Here is a 16,958-nt window from a genome sequence, read left to right as displayed (position 1 = left end):
CTCAGAAATCAGAGGACAAGAGGCTCATAGGCCACACCACTCACTTGAGTCACCTTGGCCCATACTTAAAGATATTTTGATCCCTTATTGTAGCCTCATCCTACCCCTGGGGACCATGATTTTAACAAACTTGAATCTGCACTATGTCAGGATGCTCTCGTGTACATGTAAATTTGTACTTTCTTGGCCCAGTGGTTCTTGAGAAGATTTTAAAAGATTTTCCCCTATAATATTTGTAAGTAAAACTTTGATCCCCTATTGTGGTCCCATCCTACCCCCGGGTGCCATGATTTTAACAAACTATATCAGGAAGCTTTCATGTAAATTTCAGCTCTTTTGGCCCAGTGGTTCTTGAAAAAAATTGTAAATGACCCCACCCTATTTTTGCAATTATCCGCCCTTTGAAGGGGCATGTCCCTTTCATAGAACAAACTTGAATCTCCTTCATCTATAGGTGCTTTGTGCCAAGTTTGGTTGAAATTGGCACAGTGGTTCTGGAGAAGATTTTTTTAAAGTCGTCAATGTATTTTCACTATTATCTCTCCTTGTAAAGGGATGTGACCCTGCATTTGAACAAACTTGAATTCCCTTCACCCAAGGACGCTTTGTGCCAAGTTTGGTTGAAATTGACCCAGTGGTTCTGGAGAAGATTTTTTAAAGTCGTCAATGTATTTTCACTATTATCTCCCCTTGTAAAGGGATGTGACCCTGCATTTGAACAAACTTGAATTCCCTTCACCCAAGGATGCTTTGTGCCAAGTTTGGTTGAAATTGGCCCAGTGGTTCTGGAGAAGATTTTTAAAAGTTGTTAATGTATTTTCACTATTTTTGCCATTATCTTCTATTTCTCTTTCATTCATTTTTTGTTGTTGAAAATTGAGCCAATCAAGATTTCCTCTGAAAAGAGGAAAAATCACATCCCTTCTATATATTGGCATGTAAAACTTTGATACCCTATTGTGGCCCCATCCTACCCTGTGGTCCATGATTTGAACAAACTTGAATCTGCACTATGTCAGGAAGCTTTCATGTAAATTTGTACTTCTTTGTTCTAATGAAGGACCGTGTCTCCTTCAAAGGGGAGATAATCATGAAAATGTAAAAAATAGGGTGGGGTCATTTAAAAATCTTCAAGAACCACTGGGTCAGAAAGTTTATAAATTTACACGATAGCTTCCTGACCAAGTGCAGATTCAAATTTGTTAAAATCATGACTTCAGGGGGTAGGGTGGGGATCAAAGTTTTATAAGCAAATGTATAGGGAAAATCTTGTAAAGAAGGTGTTGCACGTCTCATGTTAATTTCCCTAAAGGTGATGCATGAAAGATCGAAAAATTTAAGTTATTCAAATATATGATAAAACCAATTGGAACGCATGTCTTGATTCAATAATTTTTGAAAATAAGTTTAAAAGACGTGTATTGACAAAATTAGCCAAAATATTTAGAGTTTAAATCAAGCAATAAGCGATATATATGATTTTTAGCGTTAAAATGGAGGGGTATCCCCGAATTTCAGAAAAACTGCCTCCATGAAACAAAATAAATTTAGCATGAACATGTTCGAGTTTTCCTCTTAAAAACTGTCGCTTTGAAATTTTGTTTCACGAGGGCATTTTTTTGTAAATTTCAAAAAATCGAAACGACTTCACTGGTATTATTTTCAACTTCACCTGAACGTTAATTTTCCTTAGGAATGTATGGTCTTCTGCGTGGTTCAGTGGATAAGGTCGTCGACTCTTATATGTAAAGATGTTTCACTTTTTAAAATGACCGGGTTTGACTCCATCACGAACACATTTTTTTTGGTTCATATTACGTTTTCCATCAAGATTTTTTTTTCTTAATTGAAACACGCTTCTAGTATTTATAAATGTTTCATGTAAATCTCTTTTTATTACCTTGCACCAAGTTTGAAATAAACTTTCAACCTGGACACTGTTTAGTTTGTGAATAGGACTCTCAACAAACACACCGAATACAGCATGCAATACCTGTGTTTTAATAGTCAAGGCTGCTATTGAGAACTTGTATGTTTTTTCTGAATGAAAGTTGTTGAAAAAGGCATGGTGCCTTTTACGAAAAACCGTTGTGAACTTTGCAAAGCTTTGGGAGAAAAACTTTTTAACAGTGGCTATCATAGTTAATACTGTGACATCATAGTCTGCTTAAATATGTTAAGTTTCATAGTAGGCTAAGGCCAAACAAGGTAAATAACCATTAAACAGTTTGAGTTTATATGTATTCCAGTAGCAAATTGCTATGTTGAATCAATTTTTACAGGTGCATGTACTTCCAATAATGTTGAACTTTATTAATGCGTAGTAAACTTCCCATATTTTGTTTTGTGGCCAGGGTCATGTACAGTTGCCAATTGTTGGTCGTAGAAAATAATAAACACGAGTAGAAGAGCTTTTGGACTGTAGTAGTATAGAATATTGAATAGTTGATACACTCGTAACATGTAACCGTAAACATTGTATCTGATATTCAGAAAAAAAGAAGACAATTTAATTTTCACGATTTCAAAAATTATCTTTAGACTACATGTATAATCTATTGACACATAAAATGTATTAGGTTTGTCCCTAGGTACGATTAGGGAAAATTCCCGCTTCGGTGCAACACCCTCTTTTTTGGGGGTGATCACACTTCAGTATCAATCTAATTAAAATTAGCTATGATCCGCTCATACACATAGGTAGCGATAGTAGATGAGTGGATCATAGGATATAATTTCAATTAGATTGACTTCAGTATGAGAAAGGGGTTTGAATTGATAACTACGTCAAAATGTGTCTCTGTGCAATTATAAACGGTGCAGAATACTACAAATAATAATTATTGGGGATCCAGGTCACAATAAATTCTCAGTACCCCTTGCTTGTCGAAAGAGGTGACTAAATGGGGTGGTCCTTTGGATGAGACCGCAAAAACCGAGGTCCCGTGTCACAGCAGGTGTGGCACGATAAAGATCTCTTCCTGCTCAAAGGCCGTAAGTGCTGAGCATAGGCCTAAATTTTGTAGCTCTTCACCGACAATGGTACATGTAACATATCCATTTGAGTGAAATATTCTCGAGAGGGACATTAAACAATATACAATCAATCAGAATACTTTATGCACATGTGTAATAAGTAATGAAATTACTGTACCAACACACATCGTTTCTATTCTAACTCAAACAAATTTGTTAATTTTAAAATGCAAAACGAGTCAAATATCTAAGTGAAAATTTTCTTTATTGTTTTTCTGACCACAACTCAAAACTTCAACAGAATTAGGAATTAACAGTCTATACATGTTATATATAACCACAAAGATTTCCATATGCATAGTCGAAGAAGGGTTTCTGCAATAATTTTATACTAACAGAACACGATTCCATTTCATTCTCAATGATGTAACTGTAACATACTATAAACACGATATTCAATCTCTAGTAAATCAATTTTCCCTTTGTAGTTTGCAGATCTGACTTGACACATTAGAATGTATATTCCAACAATTATTATATTGCATGGTGTTGTCACCATTAAACAAAACATTTATAATATGCTTGGGGGATTACAGCTGCCTGCGATTCCTTATTTCTAGTGCACAAATAACGATGGCATCAACAAGATATGGATCAACCTATGTTTCAAATTTTCCTCAACATCTGCCTTTATTAAATCTATGTTGCTCTTTTTGACAGTAAAAAATTTAAATTTTCTCTTCCCGTTTCCCTGTTAAAGAAAAATAAGGAAGTTTTCTTATAGAATTCACTTTACCCTTCTTGACTTACATACATTACGTGTGTGTGTGTGTGTATAGGATTAAATTTCAATAAAACTAGGTGCTAAGGCAATATATACTTATAACACTAACAGTTTACATTCTATGAGTGAAGAATTTCTATCGACTCATGAATTTCCCTTAAAAATTTATCATTAAAATTTTTCCAAACACAGCAGCCCCCCACCCCCAACGTCTTGATAGATATCTGTACATATTTGTAACACCATCCCACATATGCTCTGTATCTGGTAGAAAAACTTTTATTATGACACTAAGAGTACAAAAAATGTGATCTCCATTGTGAAGAACACACTGTAAATAACTAGGTAGGCACGTGGGTCTTGTGAATGTTTTAGCATCTGAGATGAAAGGCTACACTTGTGACCTCATTCTGCACATGGTTGTGATTTTACATGTGATATATCATTTGGCTTTCAACGTTGCATCAACAACACTACATGCATATAATGTAAGTAATAGCACATGAAATAATCAAAATCTTAATATCACATAAATATTGCACATTAATGCATACATATATCACATATCATGGAATTACAACTGATGCCCAATGAAGAATATAAAGATGCCAAGAACTGTGCAGGTTCAAAAGGAAAAAAACCTAACAATTAGAAAAATCACTTCTGTGCTACACGTTATTCAAAGACTAGAGTTATCTCCCCCAATTGTTAGTACTGTGTTCGTAGAAATATCATGGTTTCTATCTTTACAAAATGGCAACAGCGGACAATTCTGAAACACTCTTAGAGAATTGATGCAAGTACTCTTCCTGTGCTGGATCTGGAGATATCTACCGCGGTTTTGTTTAATTTCTTGACTTTTAATTTTCTGGTGTTGCTAATGCTGCAATATCATTGGTTCATAAATATGTGGAAAGTAACCATTTTGATATTCTTCTTCATTAAGAGTTTTTTACTTTGTTCATCACTTGTTTTTATGAATACAAAAACAAGGAAAAGCAATGACATCACAGAATTAAACAGCATGTTATCAAGTTTATGTTATAAAGCTGGGTATTTTAACAGATGATATTGGTAAAATTTGGTAATATGGATATCTTGTGATAATGTAAACACATCCAAATTACATGGAATCATAATTTCGTGGATTATCATTATTAGTTTGGTCTGCAGGTATAAAATTCCTCTGAGTTTCATAAGGCTTACGGTAAATGAAATTAGCTTTAATACATATTTCTAATCCGCTGGTATGAAATTACACTGAGGTCATGTGACCGCAGACTTAGCAGAATCACACGTTGTAAAAATGTACATTACAATCCTATCAACCAGATATGAAACTGAATGCAAAATCGAAATTAAGTAGATACCATTTTGAAATAAAAACTGAATTTCTTAAAGTTGCAATAATTGCAATTATGAGTGCAACACATTTGAAGCATCTCAGATTAACCTCTGCAGGCGTAGAAATGAAATACAAGACAGGGATCTCCAAAATGAGATAAGTCGTACATCAATCTCCTGAACATTTTTGGAATAATGGCACAGTCTTGCTGGTGATCAGAAACGTCATACTTTTTATCAACAGACCTAAAATTCACCCTGAAACCTCTACGTAATCACAGAATCCTCTTCTCAATGCAACACTGGTTCATCAACACATTGTCTATTAATAAATGTTTTAAATTGACAAATGTGGAGGCTTTCTAATTGACTGCTAAACATTTGTTGTCTATGAACACTGGAAGATGCTAGCTTCACCACATATAAAACATTTCCTGCCTATAAACACTGGATGGGGCTGGTCTTCCTCAGTAGAAATTATAATTCACTAACACTCAAGTTATCCTCAAAAAATATCTGGGCACTTTGACCAGTCTTTTTTCCAGTAATCTCCCTTAAACAGCCAGTCCTCCTTTCCTGTGACTTGGTTAACTCCGGACGTAAACCACCTAAAAAAAAGAAAAAGAGACTAAAGTGAATCATTACTGACAGAGTAGTTAGGTTATGTAACAAATGCAATTTACTGTATACAAGGAAATGTCCAGGTGCATTGGGAAATTGATTTTGCCCAATTTTCAACTGGTCCAAAAGTCTTTTTTTTTCTACTTTGAAGTAAATGAATGAATTTATATTTGTCCAATTTTAATTTTTTCCATTTCTCATAATGGTGATATGGGTGATAATAAAATGGGGGTGAAATTTATGAATTTATGAGAGAGAGAGAGAGAGAGAGAGAGAGAGAGAGAGAGAGAATGTAAACACATTCTGAAGGATGAAAAAAATGTGTGATCCTCCAATAAATAAATTTGCATTGAAAATGACATTAACAAATTAAACTTTATTCTTAGAAAACATCCTATTTGTAAACTGGGGACTTTGAGTATAACATTAGGTTTTATACTAAGGTGAAATACACAATAAGCATTAACTTACACAGGCGTCCATTCTTCTTTCTTTCTTTTTCTCTCTTTCCTGGCTGATCTTTGTTTTTCCTCTAATCTGTTCTTCTCTACTGAAGCCAAGTCTGTAAGGAAGAAAATCATTATAATCAAGAGCTTTTTCTCTTCTCTGCCAATTCTGTATGGGAGAATAACAGTATAATCATGTTTAAAAGGTTTTTATTATTATATTTTTTTTTAAAATTCTCATCTCTATCTAGTCAATGTTTGCAGCACAATCTGAGTTTTCAAACAACAGAGAAACAGGTGCTTTTCTTATCTCTATCCCGTGGGAATCCGGGTTAGAATAGGTCTTCAGTACCCTTTACTTGTCGTAAGAGGCGACTAAATGGGGTGGTCCTTCGGATGAGACTGCAAAAACCGAGGTCCCGTATCACAGCAGGTGTGGCACGATAAAGATCCTCCCTGCTCAAAGGCCATAAGTGCCGAGCATAGGCCTAGATTTTATAGCTCTTCACCGGCAATGGTGACGTCTCCATATGAGTGAAATATTCCCAAGAGGAACGTTAAACAATATACAATTAATATCTCCATCCAGTCCTTGTTTGCAGAGTAAGAGTTATCTCTCTTGTTACCTATTTGTCCTTGCTCCAGCAGACGGATGTCGGGTCGCAGACGACAATCAGTGGGAGAGATCTGACTAGCGTTTTCCTCTGTTATCTCATTTAGTGCCATGGTAAACAGGGTAAAACTGAAATACTGAAAGAGACACAAAATGGAGGTTAATCTGTGTTAAATCTCACTTCATCAGAACTGTTTATGTATTGTTTAACAGAGAACAGGTTCATGTATTACTGAATTTTTCCCTACACAAAATTATCACAAGCAATGCAAAATGAGGAGCATGATATTTTAGTGTTACGTTTCACTATTCATCACTCTGTTCTTGTTAAATTTGCCCCGTTTAAGTCCTCCCTTATTCACTGCTCTGTTTCACAATATATACATGTATAACAACATCAATTCTGGCACTGACTTCCTGTGAATAATCTGGTCTAGGGGTTCCCATCCATATAACTTCCTGTCCGGGGATCTGCAAGTCGTATGTGGAGGGAGATTTAACTGGAATGTCGTCGGAAATGTCCGAACTTTTACTGGCACCATTAAGAGGCTACAACAGTAATGTGCAGAAAATGTAATCATCTTCTGGGCATGCTTATATTTCATTTTAATTTCAACATTAAGATAATAAATACTGAAAAGAGTCATTCATGACCTCTATAAAGCAACTGTGGTTATCAATATTTATCATACAGAACACATTACTTTTTATTGCTACTGAATATATTTATACATTTATGTTAAGGAGAATGACATCTTTTTTTTGGCATATCTTTTCTACAGCCTTAATAGCATAAAAATGCGTAATGGCCAAAAATTGAGATTGTGACCTCTGAGCTGGTCCAGTGAAGAATATTGTAACATATTTGGAATGGATCACAAAAGGAAGTTGCAGCCTATCGGTTTTGTTAAAATTACGAAGCTCTGTCTTTATTCTAATTTCACAGATCTTCAAATACGTGACAAGCACGAAATCTTCATTAAAACATTTTCCCGAATTTCAACATCCTATAAAATTGGGTCAATATACATTCTGCTTGATAAGCACACACACAGTTTAGGCATAAAAAGAAAGAGAAAACCCAATAGACGGTGACAAAAGGAACACCCCCCCCCTCCCCCCCTCCAAGGAACATTCTTCAAAATCTCCGGCTGTTGAAAGGATATAAAGAAGTACATGTCCTTTGCTCATGTGATTTAGCATTGTGACACACTGCACAGTGGAATTAATTCAGCATTCTAATGCAACTATTTTGTTATCTTCATTTTGATTGGCTAATGCACTGAGGCTTCAGTAGTTTAACAAGCTTTAATGAAATGGAAAGCTTTCAATTGTGACATTATAATGACACAAAAACGACGTCAAGTGTAAACATTTCATAAAACTCAAACGATGTAAACATCAACAAACTGCGAAATTGCTTGTTATTTACAACTGGTGCTTGTAAAACTCAGTTTGCAACTGTTAAATCAGCATTAATGATTGCAAATAATCAATGAGAAGATATTTATTCTATAACTCCTGACTACCAACACATTCTGTATCATGATCTTACTTTGGCATTGTGACTGGGCGAAGTTCCTGAGTTTAATTCTTTCATAAATTCATCAAAACCGTTTGGATCTACAGCAAATAGCTCCTTGACCCAGCTTCCATAAACAGCTTTCTTTTTCTGTTTGCTGTAAAACATATCAATGAGTTGTATACAAATAGAAAACTTTTAGGCTTTTTGTCCCTGCCCTTAGACCAGAAACGTTAGTTAGTCATTTACAATACTGCTTAAATACATTTTCCTATCTGTAAATTCTGCTGACTGAAATACAACCTAATCTATCTGCTCTATTTCACTGCATTCCTCATCTGTCAGCATTAACTGGGAAGCCATAACTGAGATATGCAGCATTAACTGTACTTTTCATCTTACAGAATATTACTGGTACACAGACGAGAAGAAATGGGCATAGATTACAGTACTTCGGCTTTTAGTACTTACTCAGGACTATATATATATCCCTCGATTTTGTTCAGATCTTTGCCGAACCATCCCCCTTGTTTGTAATTCAGCACTGCTTTATGTTTTGTTTTGTGGTTCACAATTTCCTGAACACCATACTACAACAAGAGAATTATATATATACATACTGAAAGAGAAATATACATTTTAAAAGAAATATACTGGAAGAGAATGTGATACATTTTTCACAATGCAGCAAGAGTTATTTCCCCCTGAATACAGGGAGCGCAAAGCACATTGTGGTCCTCAATTCATAGCGTCAATATAAGGAATAAACAGAAAATTTACTATTTCTGATTATAATTAAGTGCCAGTTAAAGTTATATTAGCTCTAAATCTGAGAAGTTTATTTTGTTGTAAAAATGTGCTATTGATAGTTTTGTACCATCTTCAACCATAGCCATTGATAAAATTAAAACTAAGTTTAAGATTTCATCAATATAAAGATTTTGGTTCTATAGAATATATAGCATATTTATATAGAAATCAATTTTTGTATGGGAAGACAATAATGTAATTTTGCTTCATTCATAGTCCCTGGATAGGTTTTTCTTACACAAATATTAATAACAAAGTTTATAAACCTTATTTTTTCTGTTATTGAAATAGGAAATCACAATTTTGCAACAAAAATTTTTGACACCAAATTGACAGTTAGTACTGCTATTTAAGGAATGTTTCTTAGAGTGAAGTGTAATGACTGAAAAATGTAATGGCTGTACAATAATTTTAATCACTGATTATATTTATGTGTCCCTTGTGTGATTTTCTCGCAACAATGTAAGTTCATGATGTAACAAAGTAGGTAAATATTAACTTGTTCTCAACTTCTTTAGATCAGGATATCGTTATCATTTCAGAAATTCTTCATTATTGATTTTTATCAAAACACAATTGGATATCCTATAGAAATATATAGATATAAAGTGATGTCAGGACCTCCTTTAAGGCTGTCAATGGACGTAAAAGCTTGGGTATGATGAAATAAATTGCAGAATACGACAATTAAATGGCATGGGATTTAGATGAAAGACATAAGTAGAACTACGTTAGCCTGACGAGATATTTGCAGAAATTCCTACGATGTTGTTTTATACCCCGTGAGTCGGTCTCGAAGCAGGTAGCCCCGTTTGTTTAACTGATTTGTTGCACACCTTTACATTTATCAGTATCTCACAAATGATCATCTCAAAAGCTTACAGAAGGTAGAAACTGACTATTCAGAACGACTCATGAAGGTGATCAATGGAGAAATAGCATATTTTGGATAAATTATTGGTTCTGTATAAAAATCTAGAAGGGGGGGGGGGGTGTACATAAGATCTATACAAGCTACTTCAGGTGCCGGTGTTATATACCACCACAACTTGCTACTTACATGCTCGACCCAGAGTTTTCCCACGATGACATTGTGAACACAACAGTTTACATTGCTCCATGTGTAAGTCTCACCAAATCTGTGAAAGGAATTAAGATACACCCATGTGTACATTTCTTACTCAACCATAGCTGCAGAACTGCAGCTCTCTGAAAAAATATTGGGACAGATCTCTGATCCGAGAGCTACAGTTCTGCAGCTAACTCAACACCGATCGTAACAGATGAATACAGAGCTCGATGTCATTATTTGCATGTGGCATTTCTTTCTGATTACAGATAAAAAACAAACTCTTAATTTGAAAGAAAAAGATACTCAATGCATACAGTAGAATATTACTTTTTTGGGGGCCGAGCAAATTTTTTCATGACTGAGAAAAATAAAGTTTGTGGTGACTTAACATATCATATTGAAAAAAAAAGAAGGAAAATTAGACCCAAATGAATATTAACAATTATACAGTACATGTATGGTTAATTTTTCATGATGACAAAGCATAGCCTGATGTTCATTTTGTTCACCTACTTGGTTAACTCCAGTGTTAGGACGCCCTTGGGATTGACTTCGACAGATTTCCCCCAAAACCGGAGTTTGGGGTGAATAGAGCCATGAAAGCGGTAGTCAGGGGACTCCACATGGAATGCACTTATAGGGGGGTGATGCGAGACTTGTTCACTGACCACCCTAAATCCTAAATCTGGTCTGAAATCAACGCAGGAAATAAATCCTCATGCAGAATATAAATCCTAAATCTGGTCTGATGCAGAAAATACAAACTGAATCTTGTTTAAAATTAATACAGAAATGGTATGAATACACAAAAAATCCCCTTAATCTGAAACTAATGCACAAAATAGAGGCATATAGTATATGAAAGCATTACTGTGATAACTACCATTCAGATTATACGATCGCCATCTTGTAATTCTTAATGCAATGAAAGCTGAAAACACTATAGCAAAACAACTGTGAGAAAAAAATTCTCTGCTTAGTTTGTCGATGGGGTATACATTGAAAGACTCGCATTATGTCTCTTCATTGTACTCACCTGTTAAATTCAAATGTTTCTCCTAATAATGGATTAAATGGTTTTCCCAACCGTTCAAAGTTGGATGAAATAGCAGAGACAGCAAATGCCGATATATACTGTAAAATAAAACATAGAGAATATGAAATACTGATATATATGCCATAAAAAGACTGAAAATATGAAATACTGATCAATATTGTAAAATAAAATATTTGAAAATAAGAAAAAATTAACATAGACTGTAAGAAAAAACAAAATGTGGCCTCGGTCAGGTCAGCGAGTGGGCCAGGTCAAGTGTCCTTATTTCACTATGTTGATATCATAAGACATAATTGAATGTTTTATTATACCGATATGAAATAGGATTTGAAAGTTTTCACTTCAAATTTATACATTTTACAAATTACAGAAAACTGCAATATTCAGTGTATAGGCATTAGATAACATTAAGGAAATATTAAATGCAACATCTTTTAAATATAAAAACAGCCATGTTCCTCAAACAGGTAATAACAATTAATTATTATTCATACGGTAGTGAATCTGAACTTGATTCACATGAGAAAACACCGGACCGCATGTTAAGAGTGTGATATTGCACATGATGTCATAACAGGGATAACAGTATTTTCTTTCCCCGACTCAGGAAAATCTGCAAGTATCTCGGCTAGGAGTAGAACATCAAGTTCCTGAACTTCATACTTCACTTGAGTCTGCCTACTGGGTCACTATACATATCATCCTGACCTTTAACCTGCTTACTGAGTCACTACATATCATCCTGACCTTTAACTTGTGGACTGAGTCACTACATATCATCTTGACCTTTAACCTGTTGACTGAGTCACTACATATCAACCTGACCTTTAACTTGTGGACTGAGTCACTACATATCAGCCTGACCTTTAACCTGTTGACTGAGTCACTACATATCAACCTGACCTTTAACTTGTGGACTGAGTCACTACATATTAGCCTCACCTTTAACCTGTCTACTGGGTCGTTACATCGACACGCCTTCTCTAGGAGATCTGCGTACTCCATGTACTCTGTGATTCTCTGAAGGAAGCTGAGTGGTTCATTGAAAACAACTGGCATAGTTATCTTAGATAACTCCTGTAACAAAAACATCACAGTACACAGGTGTATTCAATTAATGCTGACTAGACAAATACATGTATATCAAATCAAGACAAATATCAAAATTATCACTCAAAGTTTCATCAAAATGTGTTCAATAAATTGATATTTTATTGATCAATTATTAAAATACAAATTTTGACACATCCCCCAACAACTTGTGATGGCTTTGGGGACTAGTCTGATTAAGTAGCCTGATCAATTGCTCGTGAAACTCAGGCATGTGAACAGATTTTGCAGTTAGTTCTGATGAAATATGATGATAGTGTGGGGGATGTATCATTTTCATAATCAATCAATGAAATATATATTCCCCCAACCCGTTCCCAGCAAAACAACCAGTGCATCATTTCAACTGGATAATGTCAACCTGTCCAGGAGAACACGAGAGGCAGTGTCAACAACGTTCCCAAGAGACCTGATGTTACATCCTGTCATTATTGAAACATTAGCGCTTTTGACAGTCATCTACCAGCTAGTGTACAGGTACAGAGTTTGGAATGCCCTCTGTATCGTCTTTTAATGGTGTTTGACTGAGAGCTCAGAGCCGTACAGGGTTTGGAATGCCCTCTGTATCGTCTTTTAATGGTGTTTGACTGAGAGCTCAGAGCCGTACAGGGTTTGGAATGCCCTCTGTATCGTCTTTTAATGGTGTTTGACTGAGAGCTCAGAGCCCATCCACCAAGCAAACTTTTAAATCTTATGAATGACAACAAATTCAAACAACTCACAGTAATATATTCTTCTGCTGGTTTGGATGTTGGCCTAAAGGGGTCATCAATGTTGACCTGAGGGGGTTATTAATGTCGGTTTGAGGAGGTCATTGGTGTGGGTTTGAGGGGGTTAAGTGGATGTTTGGATGTTGGCCTGAGGGGTCATTGGTGTGGGTTTAAGAGGGGGGGAGGGGGGGTAAGTTGGCCCAAGGGGTCATTGGTGTGAGTTTAAAGGGGAGTGGTATATAGGTGGATGTCGGTCTGAGAAGGTCATTAGTGTGGGTTTGAGGGGGGAGGGGTAAGTGGATATTGGTCTGAGGAGGTCATTGGTGCAGGTTTGAGGGGGGGTGGGGTGGGTGGGGGGAGAGGTATGTGGATGTTGGTCTGAGGAGGTCATTGGTGCGGGTCTAAGGGGGTCATTGGTGTGTTGGAAATTAAGAGCAATCTGATGAAACCCATGTTTCACACAGTCATTGATATTAGAAATTCACTGCTAATTGAGAGTATCACACAGCCTTCCGACATCAAAATAATATGCTGTTCTGTTCATCCTCTGGATTAAAATCATCCATGTGTGTGACCCAAATATAAACCGTATATTATGCCCTGGGCACTGGGTACAGAGTTCTACCTATTGTGGGTCTGAACATCAACGAGGTGAAAAAGTCAACTTAAGGGCACTTGATACAAACAAAAGAAATTGACGCACAGGTTGATATTTATAAATATATATTCAGGCTGTAATTAGTACAAATATTAAAGTCCTAAAAGTTTAAGAGATTTAACATATAAATTTCCTGTGATGTTCAAAACTTTTGACATATATCGTTTCCCTATACAACTGGATGAAATTTTTACCCAATGTTTTAGACTTAATTGAGAATCGGAGGGCAGAAATAAGATTTCCATTTGGTGAAATGTATTAATTTTAGAAGACAATAAACTCAATGTCCAATTTCATCATTTTTGAAAAAAAATTTGTTTGTAAAAAGCTTTGTTATATTGGATGACATCTATTTGACAGCTAGGTGGCATGGGCAATTTGTAGGATACTAGTATTAACATCTTCTTGCATGATTTACAGTGCATCAGTATGCTGAACATTTGATCATCAGGGTTTCTGTTTGTGCATTTCATTTCTCTAGTACCTGGAGCCAAGGTCACTAACCTACAACTATTCCTAATAAACCATTACTACAAATTAATTCCTCCCTATTCTCTGTCCTGACAAGAGTACAATGAACACAAGACGAACATCTTATGCCTGTATTCATTATCCATATGATTTTCCTAGCAAAGATGGATCACATGACCTTAGAAATAGTACAGGGTTCATATTTATGTTTAGTTTAGCATTCCTTCAAGTGCCTTTTTCAAGAGCTCGAGATCTCTGGTACATCATGCCAGCCTAGTTACTGATTTTTAAATCCGATTTCTTAGAGAATGTTGACGATACACTCCTTCATATGACATTTTCACAAACTGATGTTACTTAAAATATATAATTTCAGTATAATCTAGTTTCTCTCTTAAAAACGCATTGGTTCATTTGCCTTTTAACAATATTTTTAAATTGAATAAACTGAAGAAATCGCCTCATGTCCTGGGAATAACAACACAGTATGCTAATAGCTCTGCTGTGTCCATTGTGTTGTTACAGCAATATGTCAATCCTTGTCACATAAAATTCAAATTATCTTTTTAATAATTATCTGTCAAATTAATTACTGAATGCCAGTAATTTCTACTCTTTTATTACAATATAAAGTACCACCAGACAGTGTATGCACTCCCGAAGGTTTACAATAGATAAACTATCCTTACTTTATATCCTATAAACGAGAAGAAATGACTTTTGTTTCTCAATAATACTTGGAACCTTATCTGTCAGAGAAATGGCCAACTTTCTTATCTTCTGATTTGATGGAGTAAGGACAGACCCTCTTTAAGTGGCCGTGCTAGCTGTCATTATACTTCTAATGAACTATTCCTGTTCAAAGTAAACAAAGTAACAATCAATGCCTGATCAATACCGGACCATTTTCACACTTTGTTGGGCCCATCTTCCACACTTTTCCTCTGTATACCTCTATAGCTACAATCACAATAGCCCCTGATTGACTTTTTCTCTGTATACCTCTATAGCTACAATCACAATAGCCCCTGATTGACTTTTTCTCTATAATTATACAGCTATGATACTACAGGTCATTATTTAGTGTTGGACCTTATAGAGCACTATTTGAAAGTTGTTGCTATGCAATGTGAGAATTTGTACATTTTTTAAATATAAAGGCTTGGAACACTACATTGTAGACCAAATAAAAACGCTTACATGCATCGAAAAAATTCTATATATACCCAGTGAAAATTTTTCGATTCTTTTTGTTCAAATCCTAATTATTTAGAAGATTTTTCAAAGATACTTCAGATCCCCCCCCCCCCCCCCCCCCCCCCCCACTGTCAGGCAAAAATATTGAATCCTCTAATTCCTCACATCAAGTATGGCTGGGTCCTGAATTAACTGGGAAAGACATAATGTTGATCATTAACAGTTGTGCACTGAAGGACAGTGTGTTTGGATCAGAAAGGAGCAATTTAAATCTCCAGCACAGCCGAAAATTTCTCTTTATAGACAATTAACTGAGATGACAATAGACCTGCAGAGATTATAGGAGAAAACATTGTTGGATATTGAATGGGTGAAAATATGTCAAAATTCCAGCTGAGAAAGCAAGCACGAAATATTGCATACTTCACTGACCAAGCACTTTTTCAGACACATAAAATAAATAGGTCTTGCTGTACTGTAATAATCAATATGGCAACATTTTAATGCCCCAAACATTGAAGATGAGGAGGGGGGAGATGAGTGTTATTTGTGGTCTGTGAAGATGAGGAGGGGGAGATGAGTGTTATTTGTGGTCTGTGAAGATGAGGAGGAGGAGATGAGTGTTATTTGTGGTCTGTGAAGATGAGGAGGGGGAGATGAGTGTTATTTGTGGTCTGTGAAGATGAGGAGGGGGAGATGGGTGTTATTTGTGGTCTGTGAAGATGAGGAGGGAGAGATGGGTGTTATTTGTGGTCTGTGAAGATGAGGAGGGAGAGATGGGTGTTATTTGTGGTCTGTGAAGATGAGGAGGGGGAGATGGGTGTTATTTGTGGTCTGTGAAGATGAGGAGGGAGAGATGGGTGTTATTTGTGGTCTGTGAAGATGAGGAGGGGGAGATGGGTGTTATTTGTGGTCTGTGAAGATGAGGAGGGAGAGATGGGTGTTATTTGTGGTCTGTGAAGATGAGGAGGGAGAGATGGGTGTTTTTTGTGGTCTGTGAAGATGAGGAGGGAGAGATGGGTGTTATTTGTGGTCTGTGAAGATGAGGAGGGGGAGATGGGTGTTACTTGTGGTCTGTCTGTTTCTCTGTCTTACAATCTGTAACTCTGATCATAACTTTGGGAAGGTGCAAGAAAAAACAACATACTTGTTAAAAGGTTAATGGTTGGGTGTATATTGTTTACATTCCCTTTGAGAATTTTTCACTCATGAATATGGAGACGTCATCATTGCTGGTGAAAAGCTGTAATATTTAGGCCTATGCTCTGCGCTTTCGGCCTTTGAACAGGGAGGGATCTTTATCATGCCACACCTGCTGTGACACTAAGCCTCAGTTCTCATCAGGATTTGACAAAATGGTTGCAACAACATTACGAGTGACGTTATATATTCTCCGGTATGTACAACATGTACAAACTACAGTGAAAACAAGAGGTACTGTGAGCAATGCTCACTAAGAATACCCCCCGCTTACCCCAATCTCCCAAAGGGTGTTGGTAATAGGTATAAACTACCTCTTTTCTGAGTGTAAAAAACAAATGGCATGACAAACCGAACCATATTGCTA

General features: G+C 36.0%; 1 protein-coding gene across 1 annotated transcript in view; it reads right to left on the bottom strand.

Moving 5' to 3' along the window:
- Nucleotides 1–3,222: 3,222 nt before the first annotated feature.
- The window catches only part of LOC125645432 (oxysterol-binding protein-related protein 1-like), a 60,088-nt gene continuing 46,352 nt past the window's right edge, over nucleotides 3,223–16,958 (bottom strand). Inside the window, exons 17-26 of the mRNA XM_056142532.1 lie at nucleotides 12,188–12,322; nucleotides 11,225–11,322; nucleotides 10,702–10,878; nucleotides 10,177–10,255; nucleotides 8,778–8,896; nucleotides 8,340–8,463; nucleotides 7,199–7,333; nucleotides 6,798–6,921; nucleotides 6,197–6,287; nucleotides 3,223–5,712 (exon numbers count right to left, since the gene is read on the bottom strand). Of these exons, the coding sequence (XP_055998507.1) occupies nucleotides 5,610–5,712; nucleotides 6,197–6,287; nucleotides 6,798–6,921; nucleotides 7,199–7,333; nucleotides 8,340–8,463; nucleotides 8,778–8,896; nucleotides 10,177–10,255; nucleotides 10,702–10,878; nucleotides 11,225–11,322; nucleotides 12,188–12,322 (1,185 nt within the window). The 3' untranslated portion in view covers nucleotides 3,223–5,609. The remainder of the gene's footprint in view (nucleotides 5,713–6,196; nucleotides 6,288–6,797; nucleotides 6,922–7,198; nucleotides 7,334–8,339; nucleotides 8,464–8,777; nucleotides 8,897–10,176; nucleotides 10,256–10,701; nucleotides 10,879–11,224; nucleotides 11,323–12,187; nucleotides 12,323–16,958) is intronic.

This window comes from Ostrea edulis, chromosome 6 (assembly GCF_947568905.1).
Source record: "Ostrea edulis chromosome 6, xbOstEdul1.1, whole genome shotgun sequence".
NCBI lineage: Eukaryota > Metazoa > Mollusca > Bivalvia > Ostreida > Ostreidae > Ostrea > Ostrea edulis.
This window is presented reverse-complemented; position numbering and strand designations above follow the sequence as displayed.